Source organism: Actinia tenebrosa, unplaced genomic scaffold, assembly GCF_029948245.1.
Source record: "Actinia tenebrosa isolate PJP-AT-01 unplaced genomic scaffold, QUT_ActTen_1.0 PGA_scaffold3__52_contigs__length_22856419, whole genome shotgun sequence".
NCBI lineage: Eukaryota > Metazoa > Cnidaria > Anthozoa > Actiniaria > Actiniidae > Actinia > Actinia tenebrosa.
In genome coordinates, this window is record NW_028292580.1 from 12,226,125 (window position 1) to 12,251,722 (window position 25,598).

Sequence of the window (25,598 nt, forward strand, 5' to 3'; positions counted from 1 at the left end):
CACCTTCTATAGGGATGTCATAATGCATGGAGGCCTTGGTTGCATGTTTGACAACCCTAAAGGAGTCTGTGTGGAGGTTTAATACAAGAGACAGGAAAAGCTTACAGTATAAACTGACAGAGAGAGTGAATAAAAAAGATGAGTCTACAAAACCCAGGGCAGGATATTCCATCCAAATCATTAGTCATATCATATTAACTTTGACAACCCTGACAAATCTTGTGATAGGTTCTATCTTTAACATAATTTATTAGCAACACTAACCAAACCCAGACAACAGTATAAAGACAATAAAAGCAAAATGTAAACATTACACAGACTTTAAAATCAATGGACCATTTCACAAAATTATCTTACATCCAGTACCTTCAATCCAAATGAGAGGCTAGCATGGAAATACAGAAGAAATGCCACTAATTCCATTGAGAAAAAGTGATTTTTTCATGTTAGCCTTGAGTCCAAGATTATTTTGAGAAGGGTCCTTTGATCGTTATGCAAGAATTCAAGCTGTACAGGCCATATATATTTATATTAGTTTTGGGATGATCATTTAGCTATTGTTCCATGCTGTACTTTTAGAAAGCATTGTTAGTATAGCTACTTAAACTCTAGTTGAAAAATGTGTTTGCAACCGATTTTTACGTACAAGTGTATCTTAATCTAAACCTGATCACATCTACCAGGTCTATAATGCATGTATAGTACGACAAATAATCTAATCATAAGTGAATTGCTTTCCTAAACACATGGCTGGTATGATCATTATTATAACTGTGCTACAGATTCCCAAAAAAATATCCCTACTCTAACTCTTCCTTGACTTCCTAGAAACTGGAATTTTGAAGGATGAAATTCAAGCAAAATGTTTTGGCTTTAGGGAATAAATAAATTTTGCTGGTGAATTGACAATGATGTAACTTCTCAACCATTATCAGTAAACAAACAAATACTACTAAAGGAAATCACAGCTGGCAAATTAGAATAAATCCACAGCCTCTGGCACCCAGAGTACTTCATGTAAGTATCATTTCCTGGATTTGCACATTAAATTACCAGTACCAATAACTAATATGCATGATTAATAAATTTAACAGTTAAGAATTTAAAGTTTGCAAAATGCTTCTTTCCTATGAATTAATACTAACATAATGATTAAATTCACTTTTCTGTTTTTATTAAATTTCAAACTTTTTTCTATGCTCTCTACGATTTTCCTTATTCACGATATTCAAACTTTTGTAAAAGATGGTTTCCACAATTAAGGAAGTTTAGTAGCGTACAAACAATGAAGTATATATTATCAATACACATTATACACAATCAATTTCCCATGTACTATGACCATTTTTCGAGTGCAATTCAGGGCTGTCAACTCTCGGATAAACCGGGAGTCTCCAGATTTTGGACCGTATCTCCCGGTCTCCAGATTAGAGTCTCAAATCTCCCAGATAATTCCAGAAGCTGACCATTTCTTGTGAGACTCAACTTTCACAACCATAAAATTCCAATTATTTTGTGTTTTTTTGTGTTATTTTAAGTCGCTAACAAAATCAAAACGTTCCTCGTAAACTGTTCTTGCAAGCAGGCCATTGTAATATAAGCGATAATCTGATTGGTCAGAAATAAACCAATCACATCAAATGTTACAAAGCGAAAGATGTCTTTTTGCGCGCTTTTTGACGTGCTGTGACGTCATGTCCCTTCCCTATCAATTCTCCTGATTTGAATATCTCGGGGGTTGACAGCCTTGCAATATTGCAGTCTGAGCGAAAATACATGGTCTGTAAACTGGTTTTGGACAAGCTTTTTGCTGATGTCATCACGAGGAAATTTTCTTCTTTTCCTTTGTGTGGCTCATATCAGTGGTTTGAGCTCGTGACTTTCAAGTTTGCTTGTTTACAATAAAATATGATTGTTTTGCAGGCATTCTTTCTCAGTTTCTTTTTGTTTAGTACAATAAACTAATTATTACAATGTTAGTTGTGTATTACAGCTGGATCATTTTACTTGTGAAGCTGCATTTTTTCACTCGTAAAATTATCCGGCTTCATTATATAGATATCGATGAAATACCAGGTTTTCTCTAGTGTCGAAAACTTGATATCTTTCACCCAGTGGAAGATACCATATCTTTCACACGTGAAGATATCGCTATTGAATTGGCTTGCTATCTTAATAAAGAATTTTTAAGCTTTTGTTTAATTTAAGTTTCATTGATATCTATATAATAAACAGAATATTACATGCCTGCTTGGAGATACGAATTTTATCTTCTCGTGTTCAATTTAGATATCTCACGAGTGAGCTGCGCTCACTCATGAGATATCAATTGAACACTTGAAGATAAAATTCGTATATCTCCTCGCACCCATTATATATTTTCTATGTAATAAACAACTAGCAGTGTAATAACCTCTATAACTATGTTGCAGTTGAAAAAAGACCCTAGTTATATTCTTCACTGTGTTGTTGTGCTACAAATGGCCTCTGAAATGTCTAAAGGGTTAAAATTAAAGCAGTTGTGTTTTGAGAGCAAAATATGTCTAATTCTATTAAAGCAAATATCTGTAAAACAGTATTTCTATGATTGCATTGGTTCGGCAACATCCATAGCCTGCTGTCTGGACTTATCTTGAAAATCCATGATTTCATTGTATACCAATTCTACAAAAAAACAGAACAATGACAAATAGGTGAGAAAAAATCCACTCTTACAGAAACAGATTGAAACAGTATTCTATCCTAAAAAGAATAGTCATAGCAGATTGGATACATACTTCTCCATTCCTCCACGGTGAGGTCTCTTGCTTCAAAGGACTGATCAAAAGCATCACAGATGGGCTAGAATAAAGGAATAATATTAATCAAAAACAATAAGGAAACGTTTTACTGGGCGACGTTTCAGTCATCATGACATCATTATCAAGGTACTAGAAACAACATAGAGGCATATATAAGGCTATATACTAAAGGTTATATAAGTAATATAGCAGTTTTTTCATATGAAAATGAAATCAATAGGTGAAGATAAGCACGCTAATAAATACAACAACCCTAGAAAAAATCAGAGTAGCAGGATGGCAGTCGACCCCCCAACCTTCCGGTTATTTAGACGGATGCTCTACCACTGAGCTACTGGAAACTTGTATGACTTCTCTGAGAGTTGCGTACACTGAAACCCATTAGCGATAAACCATATACTGAAATCCATCAGATCAAATATGCGTATAAACGTGCAAATTATGAAGATAAATATACAAACTGTATACACATGAAAATAAATAGGTGAAGATAAGCACCTAATAAACACAACATGAAATTATTATAATTTCAGTCCCAATACAAAGAAAGAAAGACTATTTGGCATAACTTCATAGGGAATTGTGTCTGTCTAGGTCCTGATAAGGCTATAATAATAATTTTTTTATAGTACAGACATTGAAGCAATGCAGTCGCTATTAAAATATTTTTTTCACATTGATGGGAAATAAAACGTACAAATTTACAGTAAGGACACTTGAACCGTGAACACTTCAAGTTTTTTGTTACTTAAAAAAATGAATACTGTAAATCATCAATAATTGGAAATAAGATTTATCTTGATTGTCATTCAATGGATTTGAACTCAATGCTTCATTTTAGAGAGTCTGAAACTTTAGAAAGTTCAGGAAATAATAAAGTGAAAAAAACTGAGTGTGTTCCCCATGGGAGGGGGGTACTCTTGCCCGTTTAGGGTAGGGATGTGCTGCTCAGAGCCCTCTGACCTGACCCTGACCCTGTTCCAGAGTAAAATCTCTGAAATTCATACCCTGTTCTAGAGCAAGATCGCTGAAAACCATACTCTGTTCCGGTATTGCAAAAATGGATACCCTGTTCCAGAGAGGAGAGAGCGTGATTTCATATACCCTGTTCCAGAGCGAGCGCAATTTTATGTACCCTGTTCCAGAGTAGAATTGTAGAATCGCTGAAAACCATACCCTGTTTGGCAGCACTTACCCGTACAGCGAATATAGGGGAGTACCCCCCGGAAGTGTTCATGGTGTTCAAGCATCCTTGCAGTAAAAGGTGTCTTCATTATTTCCTATAACTATTCACTACCTACCTCATCATTAGGATCAGCAAAGTTGCTAAGATAAGGATGACTGAGGGCTTGTGTGGCAGTTATTCTTTCATCAGCATCAAGGTTTAACATTTTTTCTAGCAAGTCAACAGCTGTTGAAATACAACATTCATATCATTCTCTGTTTATCATTCCACTCATATAAATTTATTTTAATTTAAAATCTCTTGATTCAATCTGAATGTACCCAGGCTTCTCAAAAATATTGTGGATGCAAAGTTAACATGGAAATACAAAAGAAATCACTCTTTTTCTCGATGGAATTTGTGGCATTTCTTTTGTATTTCCATGTTAACTTTGCATCTGCGATACTTTTGAGAAGGTTCCATTTACCTTGGGGGTTGGCACCAAGGAAGTATTGTGTAAATGGTGTCTTGCTGTAGTTTGGCATTTGTTCAATGTATGTTCTTGCCTGGAGAATAGATTAAGATATCAATTAACTGAAAGCAAAGAGAAGTAGGTAAACAAAATAACCTGTTCAAGCTATTTGCAGCAAGGATTGGGTGACTAATTCAGCCTCAATTCAAGTTTGTAAAATCAGTAAGATTTTAAAGAATAAGGTAACATCTACAAAGGACATCATAAATTTATTTCTATGTAACAGCCACCCCCCTTGAAATTGTTCGATCTATGTAGTCAGCAAGGTCTAAGTCAGACAGCCAGCAAGGTCTAAGCCAGACAGTCAGCAAGGTCTAAGTCAGACAGCCAGCAAGGTCTAAGTCAGACAGCCAGCAAGGTCTAAGTCAGACAGCCAGCAAGGTCTAAGTCAGACAGTCAGCAAGGTCTAAGTCAGACAGTCAGCAAGGTCTAAGTCAGACAGCCAGCAAGGTCTAAGTCAGACAGTCAGCAAGGTCTAAGTCAGACAGCCAGCAAGGTCTAAGTCAGACAGTCAGCAAGGTCTAAGTCAGACAGCCAGCAAGGTCTTAGTCAGACAGTCAGCAAGGTCTAAGTCAGACAGCCAGCAAGGTCTAAGTCAGACAGCCAGCAAGGTCTAAGTCAGACAGCCAGCAAGGTCTAAGTCAGACAGTCAGCAAGGTCTAAGTCAGACAGCCAGCAAGGTCTAAGTCAGACAGTCAGCAAGGTCTAAGTCAGACAGTCAGCAAGGTCTAAGTCAGACAGCCAGCAAGGTCTAAGTCAGACAGTCAGCAAGGTCTAAGTCAGACAGTCAGGCTTAAAATAATGCTGAGCAGTCGCTGGTCAGAATCACAGGCCAAATTAGTTTTAGCTTAGTCACAGCCTCATATCTGGCTAAATGTTACTGGTCAAAATGACCAGCAAGGCAAAGATCTTACTGGACAAGTCACTGTTCTGACCAGACATTGCTCAATGTCCAGCCATTGTTTAAAGCCCTGGCCACTATATACTTACTGAGTCACTAACTATCTTTTGCAAGAAGTCTACAGATGGTTTGCCAACAAGTTTCATAATTTTTGTCAGTTGGTCAATATGTGAGGCATAGTTAAGAAATCCTCTAATCATAAATATGGAATATGATCAAACAATGAAATAAATCAATGTTAAATAATTGATGACCGATTATTGCATTTTTTCAAAGGATATGATCATTGCCAGGGAATAATGTTTTCCCTGTAAGAAGTTCAGCCATGATACAACCAACAGACCAGATGTCAACTATTAACATATCAAATAAACAAAATGTGTCAGATAAAAATAGATTTATTTGTAACTCTACTCATCAGCTATCACATCCTTATCAACTAACCAGTTTGATTATAATGCATCCAGTTGAGCATGATCTCTGGGGCCCTATACCACCTTGTGGCAACATATCCAGTCATCTCATTATCGGTCATCCGAGCTAAACCAAAGTCTAATATCTACAAGGAAAAAATGAGGTAAGCATATAAATGTGCAAAAAAAATGATGATCATAGCTAGAAGAAATAGCATTATAAAATGTATATGAATTTGGTTTAATGTTGTAAATTCAACCCCAATTCCATTGAACTGCTTACTTTTAACTCACAGTCTTCATTGACAGCAATATTACTGGGTTTTAAATCCTGGAAAAAAAGATACATTTCAGATGCGAGCACTGAATTGTTAGCTGCTTAAATATTCTCAAGAAATGAAATTTAGAGTAACTAAGAGTGTCAGCATCAATTATTGTTTAATGTAATAACGACCTACTTACCCTGTGAATAACTCCTGCTGAGTGTATGTACTGAAAACAAAAGAATGGTACTTAGTAAACTTATTTACCTATAATGTCGATTCACGGATGGATGGACAGACAGAAACAAGTTTGAATGAATTTTCGGTTCCAGAAAACTTTCATACTCCACCATAGAGGAACTTGGAAAAAATTGGAATTTCCTTGCAATTTCATTTTTCCTCAGACCCCACACCCCCTGGGAATTTCTGATTTCCTCCATGGTGGGGCATGGATATTTTTCTGGAACTACACAATGGATGGGAAGATAGATGGATAGATTGAGGGAGGGAGGGGTGAGAGTGAAAACTTTTATCAATAGTTAATAATAATAATGATTATAATCATAAATAATTATAATAATCTTTTAGTTTCTATTACCTTTAGACCTCTCAAAATTTGGTAAACCAGAAACTGAACATGTTCATCTGTCAGCTTTTGAAATCTTAGAATACTGTTAAGGTCTGCTCCCATAAGCTCTGTAACCATATATCTAAAACCAAGCAGACAGATCATGGATAAACATTGAGTATTCAAGATATAATAATGTTATAACAAAAACTGCTACATTGTAATTGTTAACTTACACATCTTGAAAGTTTTCATAAACCAAGGAAGTTGTAAAAACATCAAGCAGACTGATAACCTGCAAAATATTAAAAAAGGTGCATTCAGCAAATAAAATCCTAGTGTAACCAACTCTTTAAGAATCACCAATACTTGGAAAATTTAAAGATGTTATGTTTACCATCTACTCTTCCAGTCATTCCTAACGCCCCAGTTTTCTATAATATCTATCTCATATCACAGGAAGCCCAGGCCAAAAGGTGGATTTACATGCTACGATTTGTTGGCCCCATTCACTGGTATGACAGTATTGGGGGTCTATCGGGAGGTTTTACACACTACCATTCGTTGCATTTTGGTCCGAAATCCAATAATCGGCCCAACACACACAAAAAAATATTAAAGTGAAACAGATTTTGTGAGTCGGGCTAATTCAATTCAATAGGAATGGCGCATGAATCAGTACTAAACTACACATACAACTTGCCTCCCAATAAACTCCTGATACTGGCAGACCAGCAAATCAGGCTGACAACTCATAGCATGTAAAACAACTTCAAGATAACAGCTGGTCAATAGATGGCCTGAAGGCCAAAAGATAATTGCTGGAGGTACAACTAGTGTACTGAAGTTAACTTACGTTTTCATGTTTCATGTGTCGTAGTAGTTCTAGTTCTCGGAATGTTCTTTTGGCATGCATTGGTGACTGGAATGGTCTTGAAAGCTTCTTAATAGCAACCGATCTTGGCGTACTATCATCACCATCACCTCCATTTGTTATATCAGCTGAACTGTAATAGAATTATAAGAATTATGCATTTGCCAGTGTAACCAGAGGGGAGGGTGGCTAGCTAAGTCTATGGGGGAGGGGGGAGGGGTGAGGGGTGAGGGGGGAGGGGGAGAGTTATGTTGTGATGTCTTGTTGTTGCCATTCCATATATCATTCAGTGTGCTAGACATATTTCCATTTCTAGTTATCCCCTGCACATATCTAAACCATACATTAGTGCTAATAATCTTCTATAAACTACGAAGCACTCCTTTCAACTGAACAAACAGTTTCGAAACTGATATATAATATACAGTAAGCAGTATTATTTGCATTTTAACACGTCTTCTGCTCCGATGTTTACGGGTTGTTTATGATACCCTAAGCAAGTACTGACAAATAACTACAAATGCTACAATACAACACACAAAAATATATATCACTACGACTGTTAGGTTATTAATACTTCAAGAGTGAAAGATGTTAAAAACTTTCAGAGAAGCTTCAAACAAGTCCAGGGTGTTGAAAATCATTAACACCGATATATGTCAATTAGAAACCGTGGCGAATACTGATAAATATATTTTAAAAAGGTTTAACATCGACTCCTGTAAGAAATACTATCCAGGCAAGCCACTGAAGAACGTTTTTCCAGGGTTTTTTAGGGTTGTTATCTTAGCTTACTTACCAAACTTGACCATAAGCACCAGTTCCGATAGGACTCAAATTTTGATATTTTTCCGGAACTTCCCAGACCGTTTTATTTAATTCTGATCGATAAAAACCTCGTGGAAGATCTGCCATTTGTATTTCTGCAGCTCAAGAAAGAAGAAAAGTGAAAGTTAGGGAGAAAAAGCTGTAAATGTGGAGTTATTTTTGAAGCATTTCTTGGTGTGTTGAAAGGAAGTGCGCGTATCAAGGGCAAAATGCGTCCTCTACGCGCATATAGCTGAAGGGGGCCTTCCAAAGAAACCTAGAAAGGGAACTTCGATAAAAAATAAAAAAACAGATAAAAACCTTTTATCTCAATAATTATGCTTTTATTGTGTTCTGAAAACTTCATGAAGAAGGCTATTATTTCTATTAATCGTGTCAACAAAGTTGAATTACAGTTATTTATAATGTTTGGGACATAAAGAATAGGAGGTGTCTGATGTAGAGGAAGAATGCCCCAAGCTTCCAAAGTTCACAAGAAATTACTAAGAACGCTTTAAGAGTGAATAAAACTTTAAATAGAATGTCTTTGTTCTTATTGTTGTGTTATGGCTGATAATTTAGCCAAGAAAATCATGAAAAAGGATTTTATTTCACAGGGACGTCTTTGATATTAAGTCAAAAGTTTTAGGGTAAATAATGCTCCCCATACCGCTTGCTAGTAATGCTGGGTAGAATTCAACATGGCGGACGAAGATGAAGAAAACGAAGAAAACATTGAGAGCTCGCCTTGGCAGTATAAAAAACCTCTAGAATTGTTTGAAGAAAAGAAAATATTAAGAATCTGTGCTCCAATGGTTAGGTATTCAAAGTAAGTTTCAAAGAATTACGTAATTTTGTTTAGGTGCGCATTGTTTTGCTCGCGCTTGTCACCTCATTTCGAGATTTCCCGCATAAGCTTATTTGTGTCTACAGTAACTTTGAAATTGTCTTATCCTTTTTTAGGTTAGCGTTTAGGGAATTGGTTAGGAGGTAACTTATATTTTCTTATTAAATTAACTCACTGTTATTCTTAGTCTAATAATTTCTTTGTGAGCTTAAGTAAAATTAAGTTTCAATATTTATATCATGAGAAGAAAAAAACGATATATTTAAGTTATTAAGCTTACTAATCATTACTTTTTTCTAGATATGGCTGCGACTTGTGTTACACACCAATGATTATTTCAGATTCATTTGTTAAATCACAGAAGGCAAGGGATAATGAATTCACCACCAACGCAGGTATACCAACACTAGAAAACAGTACTGCTTGGGTATAGTATAGCAGTACCCCTACCTTTCCTACTTATAGGGCCTGGGTGTATCTTGTCAGGCACTATGTGATGTGACTGGGATGGGCTAGTCCCCTGCCCAAATATAAACTCTTCAATGTAGTCCTTACTTTTCATCTGAAAGTTTAACAAAATTTAAAGTTGAAAATAATGAATGATTGGCATTGGCATTTCTCCAAGGTGATCGTCCTCTCATAGTCCAGTTTGCTGCCAGTTGTGCCAAAGATTTTGCAGATGCTTCAGAGATGGTTGCACAGTAAGTGTATAGTCTATGACAAACGTTTTGTTTCGTCTTAAGTTGATTAATGTCTGATTTCAATCTTTTGTTAATATACAATGATAGGTTTGCAGATGGTGTTGATTTGAACTGTGGCTGTCCACAAAGGTACTTTGTCCTTTCTCTTCATTCAATATATGCAGTCAAATTTTTATTGATATAAAGGGCTTCCATATAGAGCAGTCTAATCTTTTTCTTCCTTTATAACCTCTCATTCGGCCTTAGGTGGGCTATGCAGGAGGGGTATGGTGCTTTTCTGATAAAAAGACCTGAGCTGATTCAAGATATGGTACGACAAACGAAATCAAGAGTCAATGATTTACCTGTTTCTATCAAAATAAGAATTGATAAAGATCCTAGGTTAGTGTGAACTGAATAAACCTTATTCGTTGTGGTGATTTTGTTGTGGTGCAGTGTCTTACCATTATAGACCACATGTCATTCCTTGGTGAATAAGATTCTTTGTTTGAGTTACAGTATGACCCATGTTCATGTGTCTTTCCTGTGCAACTCTTAAACAAAGAAGTTATACTCTTAAGAATGAGAAATGGTCTGATGTGGAAAAGTATTACTCCCAAGCTAAAAGGTAGCCTCCTCCACAGGCATCTCCTTGGCTCTTTTTGCTCCATATAATTTGATACAGGGATCCCAACAAAGAATATAGAATATAGCGAATATAGAATATATGGAGTAGCTTGTGGAGGAGGCAAGCTAAAAGGATCTATATCAAACATTATGAAACTTCTTAAATATATTACTTTGATCTTGTAATGACAGCAAAACTATAGAACTGTGTCGACAAGCAGAACATGCTGGTGCATCATGGATAAGCATCCATGCCAGAACAGTGAAACAAAGAAATGAACCACCAACCTGGGATGTTGTAAAGCTGGTTAGTATTTACACTGCTTCTCAATTACATGCGCGAAATCATAATCAGGAAATTTTTTTTGAGACATAATAGAGTTTTGGTGGACGCCAATCAGTGTTTTCCAGCATTGTCAGAAAAGACAAATCTTTTAAGGGCATGTGCCTAAGGAATGTCATGGAAACGCATTGATTGACGTCCACCAAATTCTGGATCCAAAAAGTTGATTAAGAATTTGGGTCTCTGTACATGTTAGTACCACCACCAAGGCTTGCTTCATTATGCAAGGAAATTAGAGAAGAAGAAAAAAACAGAACAAAAATATCTTTTGAATAGACACAAAACTGTTAAGTTTTATTTTCATGCTCATTATTTAGGTAAAGGACAGTGTATCAATACCTGTTATTGCCAATGGAGACATAAAATGTGAAACAGATGTTATGAAGGTTTATGAACAGACGGGAGTTAATGGTAGGTTGGAAGTCATTTCACTTGATCGTATGACTTAGATATACTAGATACTTTGTCTGTGATGAATGGTATGGTTAAGTTTTTTATTCATTTTGTTAGATTTTTATATCTTATCTTTTATTATTCATAGGTGTTATGGCAGCGCAAGGAATACTAAATAACCCAGCAATGTATGCTGGGTATGATTGTACTCCATTACAATGCATATCTGACTGGGTATGATTAGAAGCAGTCTCCTTGGCATCCAATATGACTGTTGTCATGGCACTCCATCCAAAGGAGAGATCACATGGCATGATGCACTAAAACCGGATGCAAAGGATACTAGATTAGGATTACCAACTTCATAATTATTGTAATTGCATTGTAATTTTATAAGTGCTGACACTGGTTGCACTTCAATTACCTCATGCGTAAGGTTTACAATAACTAGTTTAATTGAGATTTTATTTTTACTTTCAGATTGACATTTCACTGTCCCTTGGCACTCCATTTTCTGCATTCCACCATCATCTTATATTCATGTTGGATAAAATTTTATCCAAAGCAGGTAAGTGTCAATCTCCAATCAATTACTCCCTTTAAGGCCAAAAAAAAAAAAGTGTGTTTCCTGTTGCATGAGAAAAATAATTGGGGTCGGTAGGTCGGATTTTTTTTACTGATACAACAGTGGAAATGAGCTGGCTGGGAACCCTGTGGTGCATTTGGGAATGAAAAAAAAATTAGGGTCGGCAAGAATCGGCAAGAAAATTAGGGTCAGTTGTGCAACAGGAAACACACTTATTTTTTTGTTTGGCCTAATCAACGAGAGGCCTAACAAACTCTATGCACAAGTGATACCGGGTCAAGGAACCAGGTAGACAAGTGTACTACTGCTGTCACCCTTGAATCCCACATGGTAATAACATCTGAACCTACCAGGTACTATTAATGCTAATAAAATATTATTCTTTAATTTCCTAACAGAGAAAAGAGTATTCAACACTTTCAAGAGTACAACTGCAGTTTTAGATTATTTAGAAGATAATTATGGCATAAAATACATGAATTGCAACAGTCGATGTTCTACAAGATCCCCGACTGTCTGCACCCAATTAATGAATAATAATTTATGATTCCATTTTGTAGAGTGCTTGCACTAAACCGTGAAACAAGTACTAATTTTTAGTACTAAATAGTGATAATCAAACAATAGGAAACAAAGGATTCTGTATGAATTACTATTTATTAGTACTAAATATTATTCACGGGTTTAGTGCATGCACTCTATCATACAAGAATTTTACACTTATTTAAATTAAGTTATATATCAGGACTTTATGAATTTTGCACTTGATGCATGATTATTTTTTATTTATTTTGCTCAAATTTATTTTCTAAAGAGCTTTTTTAAATGGATTTTGGGCCGGACCCTGTTTTATTAGTAATTAAATAACATACTCAAGTCTTAGTTTTGCTCTTAGACTTGCCCCAATCTACATAATTTATCTGATCGACAAAAGCCAAAGAAAATTACCCTGAAGATGACTAATGCCCTACAGTGGATTTTGGGGCAAAAATGAAACTCAAATGTTTGTGGTTAATATCCAAAAATTCATACAAAGAAAAAATAAAAGACAAAAATGTACCAAATTTCTTTTATTTATGCATAATTATTTTAATGTGTCTCACTATTAGGGTCTTAAATACCAGTACACATAAAGGAGTTATAATTCTGACATGTATGTAAACATATTTCACCATTAACTAATATACAAAAACATACAGAGTATTTGCTGTCTGATCTAGATATTTTGAAGTCTAAAAATTTAATGTACAGGGAAATAAAGTATTTTATGTTAACTTGAAGAAAAGTTTACAAAGTAAAAGTAGGAAAAAAAGAATTTTTTATACAAATAAGTCTACAGTCCGACTCGCAATGGTGGTGAAACAAGAATAACACCATCTCCTCTGACAAACAGCATTGGTATGTTTCTTTTGGTTGTCTGAAACAGAAAAGATATGGTTATTTTAACCAAGCAATATTAATGAAATACTTTGACAATATGGTGGCCATCTTGGACACGATGTATTTTGGAGCATCCAGGGGGCAAATAAAGCTCTGTTACAGTAATGACAGCCATTGATGATAACACCTTACCACAAAAGAATACAACAAAAGATGAATTAAGATGGCACATCGATCACCTTTACCCATGAAAGAAAGACAAACATGAAATGACCAGATATGAAACTTGTCCCGTCAAATTTTTGGCTTACTGGTCATTTTGATCAGTAACATTGAACTAACTAATTTGGCTGATCATTGTGACTGGCAACTAACCAGTCATTTTTTAAGCCCTGCATGCAGGGTAATGATTTATGCCAATATTGACAGTAGTCTAGTGCAAATAAACCTGTTGCAAATTTTGTCTGGATCAGTCCCTAGCATTGAAAACAGTAATAAGCATTAAGTAAACTCTTGTACATTATCAAAATCATCTTCTACCTTAAAACCTGATCCCATCCCTTCAGGGGGAGGGGTAGTGCTCGGGGAAGGTAAAGGCAGCTGTCAAAGGTACTGTAATGTCATTTACTTACTTTAAATAGTTCTTCAAATGTTTCTTCATCGATTTCTACAGTCGTTATAGTCTCTTCTACTTCACTTATGATCATGTTTAGATGCTGATCAAATGCCTACAATAGCAAAATATATGCACCCATGCATACTTCAATAAGCAACCAAACAAATAATCAAAATTTTCAAGTTCAGCTATAACTGTAGATTCCTTCCTAGTTGTAAATTTTCATTTAGTCATTGGATTGTCTGTACATTTTATTATTTTAAACTAATATTTTCTTGTTCGAGGGACGTATGTTAAGTAGCTCTTGCATAAAGTGCACTAATAAGTCTTAATTCTCTTAAAATAGTCAACATCATCAATGCAAAGCAAAACCTTGAACTCAATTATACAACTCAGTTTCTTCCCAAAACACAGCCAAAGATTTCTACCTTAAAATTTTAACTACGTCTGAAATTATTATTCCGAACAAAACTGACAAAAATGAAAGGCATTTTAGTACAGTTTCTGACATACGTTCCAGTTGTCAAGATTATGAGCTTGATATTTAACCACGTGTGTTTTATGTGGAAACTAATCTCATTTAATCAAGTCTGCAAAGAAAACTTACGTGCAGTCTTCCCCTGAGCTCTCTATCGTTCCTCATCTTAACATATATTCTCTCATCTAAACTCAGTCGTATCAAATCTAGTGGTTCTTCTACAGTGTTGGATGGAACGTTCTCTTCTTCTGCCGCCATCTTGAATCGAATTACCCACAAGACACTTGGAGGAACTGGTAGTACCCAGGCCCAGCAGTGGCTTGAATGACTTTCGCTCCTTTCTTCGTTCATTCGTTTGTTCGTTCGTTCGTTAATTCTTTCTCTTTTTCTTCATTTTTTTATTCCTGTTCTTCCCCCAACAAAAAAAGTAAAATCTGACAGGAAGGAAAGGGTGTGGTAGAAGGAAAAGACAAATAGCAAAAGATAACAGGGGCGTAGGCTGGGGTTGCCCAAGGGGGTCCGTCTAGAAGCACAATTCATTTCCATTTATTTTTGGTGACCGTAACACAATCCAACACGTTTTGGGCTAGCGTTCAAGAGGTGAATTGCAATTGAGATTCTTAAGGAGAGCAGAGCAAGTCAAAATTATTTGCGAATGGAGCGGAGATAAAGATATAAAAGACTGAAAGAGGCGCAGGAAAATTAGAACTTTTAAATGGGATGTCAGTAGAATCTTTTTTAGTTTTGCGCATCAACCGCCGAAATAGTTCCTGTTTGTGAGTCAATACTCAAAATTCGACCAAATATCTAAAACCGATTCATTTAATAAATACATTTTCTCATTCTTTATTTCAAGGATTTAACAATTCATGTGTTGAGCTTAACAAATCATAATTATTTAGTCTAGCACGTGCACTGAGAATTTTTTCTTTTTATCAGTATTTACACATTTAACAATCACAATTCTGATTATTCTAGTTGCCGTACTTCATTCTAAATTATATTCATTGCCTTAGACCGAATACAAACGTCGAATTTCACATGAGCCGAACCTAATGACATAAAAGAAGGCCGTCTTTATTATTAATTGTATTCAATGCGTACGCCTCATGTAAATTTTGACGTTTGACCTGAGCTTTAGTGAGGTAAAAAGAATATCAAAGAGATAAGATCAAAACAATTATCTTAAAAGAAGGCCAAAGCCATTTACAGGTGAATGAATTTTAGTGGCGTGCAACCACGTGACTAAAATGCATGACGTCGCTATGGACGCCATCTTGGTTGCTATCCACAAAAGAAAATGAAGTCTATTGCGAACAGTTCGTACTCTACTTATTCTACTTCTACTAAACATGTCTAGCCCATAGGCTTGTAATTTATTAATCATTTCTGTGCTTCAATTTAGAACAATAAAATAACAACCAATACGATGCTTTTGGATTCCTTCAAGTGATCCTGAAAAAACTTTCCCGGCATGTCCCAAGACACTAAAAAAAGTAACAAACGTGTTTCTGACAGAAAATGATATCCAGAACCAAAGTTTCAAATAGTCCATTCCTATGTGACGCAGGCTAATTCCTTGGAAAGGGAGAAAAGCTAACTTTGTTACAAGAATTTGAAGCGGAAAACTAAAGCTAAAGAAATACTGCATAAAGCCTGATTACGATTAGCTGTGTATCTTGGATTCTTCTAGAGTTGCTCCTGTTTTGATAAACGCCAAACAACCTGGAATAAATGGGACTGGATTGGACTGTGGATCTCGGATCAAGAAAATAAACCTTCAAGATTTCAACTTTTAAGGGTTGCTGCACAACCAGTGTGTCGTATCGATGTCGTATCGAGCCCAAAAGTTTACATTCTATAAATATTCAATCATAAATACAAGTTTTAAATTACTTCATTATTAACTAATTTTCATTACGATTCCTGAGTCGGCTGTACACTAGCGAGTGGCAACGTAAAAGCTGAAATATTAACTGAAATAATATACGTAAAGGTATTAAATATCAGAATTTAGCAGTGTGAGTGTGAGTGGATTTTCTGGGTTTAAAACAAATTCGCCTTCTTTTTTAAGCCCAATTTCTTCCATGTCGGGATGCTTTCGAAGTCGCTCTTCGACATTCCAAACGCTTTCTGTTGATAAGAAGAAATTAAACATTAATTAATCAGATTAATTCTTCTAGCGTTGTAACAAAGAATACTGTCTTTTTTTGACCCCAAACTTCATCATGTAATCCTCGGTAGTATAGTGGTGAGTATCCCCGCCTGTCACGCGGGAGACCGGGGTTCGATTCCCCGCCGGGGAGAGGATTACCTTTTTGTTTTTGTTTGAAAAGCTTTACTTGTATGATTACTCGCAGTAACTAGTACTAGGCTATAAGTTATAGCCTATTAATAGCGAAAAGTGCAGGCTTTGAAGAAAAAAAAAAAAAAAATTAACTTTAATTGAAGACTTTTTTGCATGTAAATATTTGACCGATTAGTTGGATTTAACTAAAGCAATTAGTCCTCAGTTATAAGTTATCAGATTAAACAATTATCGTAGAATGATAAGTTATACACCGTAGTGAAAATAGTAACTGACGTTTCGAACGTTAGTCCTTCGTCGGAGTCAATGGAAAGTAAGAGTAAGAGAGATGTTTATATAGTAGAGGAGAGAGAAAACAAACCAATAAGAAAAAAGCAAGCCATAAAACAAAGGAAAACAAAAGGATCGAAAGCAACAATAGGTGGGAAATAACTTAATTATAAGCGAAGCGTTCGTTCATCCCGTGGGGATTAACGGTGCCAAGTGAATGAATTAAGCGCATTTCTTTTGTTTTACGATGATTGTTGCTGCAGTGGGTTAAACACAGACCAAAAACAATAGCATTAAGCTCAGAGTGATTAGCAGAGTTAAAGTGCCGAGCAACTGGTTTAGATAAATCCCAATTATACAAGGGCCGCGAAGCGGCCTGAAAGTATAATTGAAATTATATTAACAAACGAAGTGAGAAATATATGAGAAAACAATAGGTAGAATCCTGCCATTTGTGCTTCGGACCACATTTTAACGCACTCCACTCCCCTAGAGTTTAAATATTGATGACGTAATCCCAGAATCCCGTGCTGCACTAAGTGCGAAGTCACACAGCACCTTTCATCTTTTTAACGCCTGTGTGAAGAGACTCCACGATGAGAAATATATGATGGGAATGACTAGTCATTTGTTAATATTTGACAAGTACGAGGGCGGGAGGGTATCTCATATATTTCTCACTTCGTTTGTTAATATAATTTCAATTATACTTTCAGGCCGCTTCGCGGCCCTTGTATAATTGGGATTATATTTCACAAACTCCGTTCGAAATATATGAGAAAACAATAGGTAGATTTTAACGCCCTCAACAATATGTCTGAATAAATGCAGACATTAACACAGTGAGTTTGTGAAATTAATACATTTATTCGTAACTTGAACGTATTCAACAATATAAATGACTTTGGGTTAGAAGAACTAAGCTTTGTTTGTGTTCAAGACAGCGTTAGCATAGCTGCTGTTATGTACTGGCTTGTAGTAGAAGCGTTGGAAGGTACTGGGTGATGTCCAGTCTGCCATGTTCATAATGTCACCTATTGGGACATTGTTGTTTGCTGCAGCTGTTGTTGAAGCACCTCGTACAGAATGTGCCTTGAATATATCTGTGTTAATACCAGCGGCTTTTATTACTTCACGTAGCCAGCGGGCTAAAGTGGTCGAAGTAACAGGTTTATGGGGCTTGATGAATGAGATGAACACAATATCTGGTTTTGAAGAGGGAATCAGTGGTCTAACCTTTCTAGTGGCTTTCAAGTAACATTGAAAAGTGTTAACTGGGCAGAGCTTGCTGTCTGAATGAAATTTTGCAAAGAAGGCTTTGGCCATGTCCTCAGGAGATCCTCGCTTTCTCGGAGAAGTCAAGGTGAACGAGATGCCTTCTGGAAGTACTTGGCAGTATCGCAAGTCGAGTTTAGACAGGGAAGAGACTCGTTCTGGGCATGAGAGTGCAAATAACATGGCAAGTTTGAGTGATAATAGCTTTAATGACAATTTTCTGGAACTTCCCATGGATGACAAGTATTTTGTTACTCTTGTGACATCCCATGTGTGATTGTATCTTGGTTTGGGGGGTCGGATATTCACCATACCCTTTAACAGTTGTGTTACCAGTGGGTGCTGCCCAACTGGGTAACCGTCAATCTTATTGTGGCTAGACGATATAGCTGAACGAACAACATTAACGGTTCTGTAAGCAACTCCAGTGTTAAAATACTCTGACAGAAACACCAGAATTTGGTTTAATTTTGCTGAAACAGGATTAATCTTTGATTTATGACACCAGCTGCTCCAATGCCGCCATGCGGACTCATACGCCTTATGTGTGGAGGGTCGAGTGGCTGACAATAGTATCTTGGTAACGTTTTCAGGAAGGCCTTCTGTTTGTAAGTTTTCCCTGATATGTGAAAGACGGCTAGGTGTAGTCTCGGAAACAATGGGTGGACCCTTTCGATTGAGGCTGGGTCTTTCAGTAAGTTCCTCGTATTGGGAAGCATTATTGGATTCTTGATGAGAAGTCGGAGCAGTATCGGCCACCAAGTCTGGGCTTGCCAGATTGGGGCTACAAGTGTGAGGTCTGCTCTGTCTAGAGATACCTTGCGAAGGACTGCAGGGATCATGTTGAATGGTGGAAATGCATATCCCTTTAGGGGTCCCCAGTCTAATGTCATGGAGTCCGTGTGAAGGGCTTCTGGGTCGGGCCTCCAGCTCACAAACTGTGGCAGTTGGGTTGTCAGTCGTGTGGCAAATAGGTCGACGTTGCAATCTTTGAGGAAAGGCTGAATGACTTGGGAGCTTATTTTCCATTCGCTGGAATCGTGAAACTCTCTTGATTCCTTGTCTGCAATGTGATTGTCTTTCCCAGGGAGATGTTGTGCGCTTATCAGGATTTTCCTTTGTAGGCACCACTCCCATATTTCCAGCGTCAGGGAGACAAGTATGCTCGACCGGGTTCCTCCCTTGTTGTTTATGTGGGCAACTGCTGTAGAATTGTCCATTCTCAAGCAAATAGCCTTGTGATGTTGGTTCTTCATAAACGCTTTTAAGGCAAGGAATGCTGCATTCAGTTCTAGATAATTGATGTGCAGCTTTTTCTCCTCGCTGGACCACCGACCGTTTGTGGTGGTGCCCTCGCAAACTGCCCCCCAGCCCTTCTTGGAGGCGTCTGTTGTTATGACTAGGTCTGAGGTCGGAGGGTTGATTGGACTTCCGTTTACCTTTCTTATATTTGCTATCCACCACCTGAGCTCCTCTTGGGCATGGTGGTTTAGGGTGATTTGTGTCTCGTAGTTGTGTTCGTTGATTCGAAGGTGCTTTATAAGTTGAATCTGTAAACGTCGGAAGTGTAAGGGGGCCTGATGTATTGCCAGGCGAGTTGATTCCAGAGAGCCGAGTAGGCTTGCTACGTCCTGTGCCATCATAGTTGGGTTGGTCAGGGCGTTCTGGCATTTGTCCAGAACCTTCTGGACTTTTTCCTCTGGTAGGCTCAGAGTTAGTGTCTCTGAATTTACTATAAACCCTAGGAAGGTAATGGATTGGCTTGGTTTCAGCTGGGACTTTCCCCAATTGATAGTGAAACCTAGGTCTTGCAGCAGTTTCAATGCCATTGATGTGTTGGTCTCGGACTCTGTCATCGTGGACCCCAACAGAAGAAAATCGTCTAGATAAGCTAACATGCGTACACCTCTTTTTCGAAGAAACGAGACGACCGGTTTGGTCAGTTTTGTAAATATTCTTGGTGCTGTATTTAGACCAAAGGGGAGACCTTCGAATGCGTAGCATTTGTTGTCCCACAAAAATCTCAGGTATTTTTGAGAAGATTTGTGAACTTGTATTGATAGGTACGCGTCCTTCAGATCTATAGACGTCATAAAGTCCCCCTTCCTTAGGATTGTTTTTAAGCACGATATGTTTTCCATTTGAAAGTGGGAGTTCTGTATGAAATGATTGAGATGACTCAGATCTATGACTGGTCTGAAGGATCCTCCTTTTTTGGGCACCAAGAACAAGCGGCTGTAAAAGCCTGGTTCGTTTGGGGAGGGGTCCACATAGATTGCTCCCATATTCAGGAGTCTTTGAATCTCTGCGTCTAATAACGGTTTTGTTTGTTCTGTTGATTTTGTCACAACTGGAATTCTTTGAACTGGAACACAACGAAAGGGAATTTGATACCCTGTAACAATGTCTAGGATTTCTTGGTCTGAGGTTATTTCCCTCCATTTGTTTAGGAATCTGTTGATTCCCGATTTGTCCCCTTTGAGGGGCGAAAGGACCGGTAGTTTTTTGAGCGGCTACTTTGGTATTTGGAAAAACCGCGCGACTGGTTGGACTGCTTGGACCTTTGATTGTAATTAGATTTACGATTTGGTTGTTGGTTTTTAGTGGGGACTGAGAGATTTTTGGATAGACCCCTACTAAGTTCTGCCTGTTTAGAGGCTAAGGTGGGAAAATCTTCACCGAAAAGCATAGTTTTGGCATTAGGCAAAGGTTCATCTGCCAGGTTAATTTTTTCCTTGTTAATAGTCGCTAGGACCCTTTTCCTGCGAACAGTTGAAAGGAGATAATTTGAAGAGCCTAGTAAGCATAAGGCTTGTTCTAAAATACTCTTAACCTCGTCAGGTGACACTGCTTTCCCCGATGAGAGGGCATCGTGTAAGCAACAAAGTGGACCTGTGGTGTTTAGCAAAGCTCTTTGAGCCAAACATAGGTCTTTATCACGATTCTGGACAAATCTTTTTATTTGTGGATTGTTTATTTGGTTTACAACTGAGGTATCTAGAGTGGGTGCCCTTAGGCAATCAAGTGAGGGAACACTGAAGTTTTCAAGAATGTCTGACACCTGGTCATGGCTTAATTTCTTCCTAAAGTGCTTATCTAGGAAGGTTGATAGCCCCTTGGTTGGTTCCCAGGAGGATGGTGTGGCCCCAGGGTCATACATTTCATCATCTATTAGCGTATTCTCGCCTTTTGTTGAAGCAGTTTCAGTTCTTGGAGACTCGGAGCCTGGATTGAGTAGCTTATCAGTCGAGCTTGGTGGTCTATCCTCCGAGTTTGGTGGCTTGACAGCCGAGCTTGGTGGCTTATTAGCCGAGTTTGGTGGCTTAATAGCCGAGTTTGGTGGCTTAACAGCCGAGTTGGGTGGCTTTTCAGCCGAGTCTGATGGGGACTGTGTCCCTTCTTGATCTTCTGGGAGATCGTAGTCCAGGTCTGTGTCTTCTGCTTGGACTGAGAGCAGATCATTGTAATCTATCTCGGTGTGTTTTGGCGGGAAATATTCCATGTTAACTTCGAGAGTTGAGATACGCTTATTCGTCTTTGAAATCGCTTCTTGGATTTCCTTCAGTGTTGAGAAGACTGAATTTATATCCTTTTGGTCCACTTGGGATGTTTTTTGTCGTTTGCTATGCCTAGAGCTTGTTGATTCGGACGAACTGTCCGTGTGGCGGGAAGAATGTTTAGATCGTTTACGAGAAGACATTGTAGCAACTAGAGCTAAAAATTCAAAAATATTACAAGCAATTGTATCCCGAATGGGATTATTTATGATTCTGGGTATAGGAGTAGGCTAAAAGGTATAAAATAGAGGATAAAAACACGGTTAGTAACCACTTACCTTATCGTACGTCCGAAGCACAGCAGAAAAAGATGAAAGGTGCTGTGTGACTTCGCACTTAGTGCAGCACGGGATTCTGGGATTACGTCATCAATATTTAAACTCTAGGGGAGTGGAGTGCGTTAAAATGTGGTCCGAAGCACAAATGGCAGGATTCTACCTATTGTTTTCTCATATATTTCGAACGGAGTTTGTGAAATATAATCTTTCTTGCGAATGTCGTAAAGGTGGTCTCTAAAACGATCACCTAATCGGCGGCCAGTTTCTCCAACATAGAGCATGTTACAGCGTGAACATTGAATGCAGTAGATGACGTTAGAAGAAGTACAATCAAAATGATCTGTAATATTAAAGGTGGATTTGGGACCTTTAATAGAAGTTTGTGAAGCAACAAAGGGGCAAGTGTAGCAACGTTTGCGAGAACAGCGAAAAGTACCGGGTTCTTTATTAGAAGGAAGTACACCTTTAACTAAGAAAGAGCGTAAATTACGGTCCCTTTTGAAAGAAAAAAGAGGGCGTTCTTTGAAAATGTTGGACGTGGTGGGATCAGAGTTGAGTAAATTGAAGTTACGATTGATGACAGGTTTGATAGAGTTGTTAATAGGATGGTAAGTGATAGTGAATGGAATGCGGTTGAGGTTAGAATTGCGTGATTTAGGGGTGAGAGCAGTGTTACGATCTATGGAAGAAGCTTTAAGCATAGCACGGTCGATGATGGTAATAGGGTAACCACGATTAAGAAAAAAGGAACGCATTTCTTGACATTTGTGAGAAAAATCAGTGTCGTCACTGCAAAGACGGCGCAAACGTAAGAATTGCGAAAAAGGAATAGAATTGAGAGTGTGTTTAGGGTGTGAGGAGGAATAAAGTAAATATGAATGAGAGTCTGTGGGCTTATAATGAATAGTGGTATTAAGATGATTAGCAGAAATACTCACAGAAATGTCAAGAAATGTGACAGAAGTTTCACTAATGTCCCAAGTGAATTCAAGAGCTGGGTGAAAAGAATTGACATAGAGAATAAAAGAATCTAGGTCTTGTTTTGAACAAGAAGTAGCACCAATACAATCGTCAATGTAGCGACCAAAAAGCTCAGGTTTAATGCCTGGATAGAGATCAAAAATCTATTGTTCGATGTAGCCAACAAATAAATTAGCATAGCTAGGTCCCATTTTGGTGCCCATAGCTACACCGTTAATCTGTCGAAAAAAGCGGTCGCCAAAGGAAAAACAGTTAAGGGTGAGACAAGTTCAGCTAAACGCAATAAAGTAGGAGTGCTCGGTTCTAAAACGGTGCGAAGATCAAAAAAATGTTTGAGAGCATTGAGACCTTCATCATTAGGAATGACGGTATATAAAGATTTAACATCCATGGTAAATAAAAACTTGGATTGAGAATTTTGAAAATGAAAGTCATTAAAAATCCTGAGGGCGTGATTAGTGTCTTTAATGTAAGTGGGTAGAGTCTGAACGATAGGTGACATAAGAGAGTCAAGAAAGCTAGAAATAAGTTCGGTGGGACAACTACAAGCTGATACAATAGGACGGCCAGGATTATTAGGTTTGTGAATTTTAGGTAAAAAGTAAACATGAGAGGTGCGGGGAGTGTTAATGATAAGATTGTTGGCAGTAGCTGGAAGACTGCCGTCAGAAATAAAAGAGTTAATAGTGTCTTTGACAGATTGCTGGTAGGTAGGTGTGCAACGCTAGTGTTTACTAGCCATCATCTACATATAGTTATCAGATTAATTCTTCTAGCGTTGTAACAAAGAATACTGTATATTTATGGTCCCGAACTTTAATAAGTAATCCTCGGTAGTATAGTGGTGAGTATCCCCGCCTGTCACGCGGGAAACCGGGGTTCGATTCCCCGCCGGGGAGAGGATTACATTTTTACTTTACTTTTTCTGTCGTGAAGTGTGATTCTCGAAGTGCGATACTCTTTACTTTTTCTATCAAATATCAACATTTCCCTTTCCCTCCTCTTTTTTTCTTTTCTTTTTTTTTTTTTTTTTTTTTTTTTTTTTTTGGCAAATTAAACTTTTTCTTTTCTTGCGCGGACAAACTAACGGGTCCGACGTTTGAAGAAAACGGTATTTAATAATTCTGCTTTGATAGCAAAAAAGAAATAAGTGCGTAACATAAACACAGATATAAAAGAAAGTGCAGATAGTTTTTTGCTGTTGGCAAACCCTTTTATAATTTAAATCGGGGAAAAAAGCCATTCTGTCCTTCGACGTGATATTCATGATACTTTTCAACAATGTTACTATGTAATCCTCGGTAGTATTCTCGGTTTTCACGTGACGTCACGAGCGGATTAAAACTTAGTGTCCGCCATATTGGTGCACAGGAAGCTCATTAGCATATGTCAAATCACACACGTGCGCTTATGTTTTGATTCGAATTATGCGATGTCCGAGGATTTACTCGTCGATATTTCAAAAAACAAAACCCAAGAACAGAAAAGAATTGAAGATACCTCTTCAATTGTCTTATCTGAATACGCCAAAAAGCTTGAAAATCACATTCGAACGAGATATTTAAAAAAAATCGAAGGTATTGGAGTCGACCCCGCGTGTTTACAAGGCGAGAAGTTAGATGCAGAATGTCTGCCACCGATCGAAGCCACCGATCTTCTCTCTTATCTTGTGCTGGAAACCAGCTTCTATACTTTAAGGCAGTTCAAGGCTTTCAAGAGTCTAGAGAGTTACAATCAAATGGTATCGGGCTTCATAACGAGCGTTCAAGGAAAAGCCATTGGAAATAAGTTCGTGGTGTTAGGAAAAGTTCGTCATTCGCAGCGAATGAATGAACCGCCAATACCAATTTGGATTATCGCTAATGGAGAAGGAACGATAATATCTGCCCACTGCCTTGGTTGCAAAGCAGGTCTAGCAGAGTGCTGCTCTCATGTAGGGAGCGTACTGTTTTATATTGAGGCGTGGAATCGTATACATGGAAAGTTGGCCTGCACAGAAGTGAAATGTACGTGGCTACTCCCAACTTACGTAAACGAAGTACCGTACGCTCAAGTTGAAGACATCAATTTTAAATCAGCTCGAAAGTTGAAAGATGAATTAGACGTTAAAATTGATGGTGTACAACCTTCGACTAGCACTCCGGTAGGGAAAACGAAGTCCGTCCCAAATGTCACCCCTACAGAAACGGATATGAAAACCTTCTTTGCAAAACTAAATGAGAGCCAAAAAAAGCCTGTCATTCTTTCTCTAGTGGCTCCTTATGCTGATCAATTTGTACTAAAAAGTCGGCGTGTTCTAACGATACCATCCCTTTACAATCATGAGAATCTGAAGCTGAACTACCCAGAGCTGTTACAAAAGTGCTGCAAAGTCGAACTATCTCTTTCTGATTCCGAGATAGAATTAATAGAACAGGAAACAAGGGATCAATCAAAAGGAACTGCGTTTTTTAAACATAGAGCTGGTCGTGTTGGGGCTTCAATGAGTTATTCTGTTGCCAATACAAATCCTGACCAACCATCTATCTCACTTATTAAAAACATTTGCTATCCACAGTTGTTTAGTGTGCAATCTAAAGCAATCAATCATGGAATCAAAAATGAAGGCAAAGCCATAGAGACTTACAACCATCTCATGTCTGCAAACCACAAAGA

General features: G+C 37.7%; 5 protein-coding genes, 2 non-coding genes and 1 pseudogene across 12 annotated transcripts in view; 3 read left to right on the plus strand and 5 right to left on the minus strand.

The window, feature by feature from the left end:
• Positions 1–229: 229 nt before the first annotated feature.
• On the minus strand, positions 230–8,539 carry LOC116289446 (mitogen-activated protein kinase 14). The gene is made up of 13 exons (XM_089035391.1): positions 8,317–8,539; positions 7,500–7,650; positions 6,880–6,938; positions 6,674–6,785; positions 6,275–6,304; positions 6,096–6,143; positions 5,844–5,958; positions 5,677–5,752; positions 5,489–5,564; positions 4,454–4,532; positions 4,103–4,212; positions 2,778–2,841; positions 230–2,664 (listed from the first exon to the last, which is right to left on the minus strand). The coding sequence occupies exons 1-13, from the start codon at positions 8,430–8,432 to the stop codon at positions 2,582–2,584; spliced, it is 1,119 nt and encodes a 372-aa protein (XP_088891517.1). The 5' UTR covers positions 8,433–8,539; the 3' UTR covers positions 230–2,581.
• A 480-nt stretch (positions 8,540–9,019) lies between these two features.
• LOC116289401 (tRNA-dihydrouridine(20a/20b) synthase [NAD(P)+]-like) lies at positions 9,020–12,370 on the plus strand. 2 transcript variants are annotated; one of them, XR_004196329.2, is made up of 11 exons: positions 9,020–9,153; positions 9,288–9,314; positions 9,472–9,566; positions 9,797–9,872; positions 9,960–10,001; positions 10,119–10,253; positions 10,671–10,785; positions 11,139–11,232; positions 11,363–11,587; positions 11,695–11,782; positions 12,199–12,216. XR_004196329.2 is itself a non-coding variant. In XM_031696312.2 (11 exons), exons 1-11 carry the CDS (start codon positions 9,026–9,028, stop codon positions 12,345–12,347), a joined length of 1,035 nt encoding a protein of 344 aa, XP_031552172.2. In that variant the 5' UTR covers positions 9,020–9,025; the 3' UTR covers positions 12,348–12,370. The 2 variants fall into 2 exon arrangements, 1 of the variants encoding a protein (XP_031552172.2); XM_031696312.2 differs by having other exon boundaries at positions 11,363–11,448; positions 12,199–12,370.
• Positions 12,371–12,855: 485 nt separating this feature from the next.
• LOC116289412 (U6 snRNA-associated Sm-like protein LSm3) lies at positions 12,856–14,543 on the minus strand. Its single transcript, XM_031696329.2, has 3 exons — positions 14,404–14,543; positions 13,813–13,908; positions 12,856–13,217 (listed from the first exon to the last, which is right to left on the minus strand). Exons 1-3 carry the CDS (start codon positions 14,530–14,532, stop codon positions 13,134–13,136), a joined length of 309 nt encoding a protein of 102 aa, XP_031552189.1. The 5' UTR covers positions 14,533–14,543; the 3' UTR covers positions 12,856–13,133.
• Positions 14,544–15,078: 535 nt separating this feature from the next.
• LOC116289420 (supervillin) overlaps positions 15,079–25,598 on the minus strand; it is a 41,907-nt gene continuing 31,387 nt past the window's right edge. For all 5 annotated transcript variants that reach the window (XM_031696358.2, XM_031696349.2, XM_031696367.2 and 2 more), the window contains one exon: positions 15,079–16,407. In XM_031696358.2, coding sequence (XP_031552218.1) covers positions 16,321–16,407 — 87 coding nt within the window. In that variant the 3' untranslated portion in view covers positions 15,079–16,320. The remainder of the gene's footprint in view (positions 16,408–25,598) is intronic.
• On the minus strand, positions 16,441–24,254 carry LOC148908657 (uncharacterized; annotated as a pseudogene).
• Trnad-guc (transfer RNA aspartic acid (anticodon GUC)) lies at positions 16,509–16,580 on the plus strand. The gene has a single exon. It is a non-coding gene; the product is annotated as a tRNA-Asp (tRNA).
• Positions 20,574–21,988, minus strand: LOC148908658 (uncharacterized). Its single transcript, XM_089035363.1, has 2 exons — positions 21,963–21,988; positions 20,574–21,841 (listed from the first exon to the last, which is right to left on the minus strand). The coding sequence occupies exon 2, from the start codon at positions 21,825–21,827 to the stop codon at positions 20,574–20,576; it is 1,254 nt and encodes a 417-aa protein (XP_088891489.1). The 5' UTR covers positions 21,828–21,841; positions 21,963–21,988.
• Trnad-guc (transfer RNA aspartic acid (anticodon GUC)) lies at positions 23,771–23,842 on the plus strand. Its single transcript has one exon. It is a non-coding gene; the product is annotated as a tRNA-Asp (tRNA).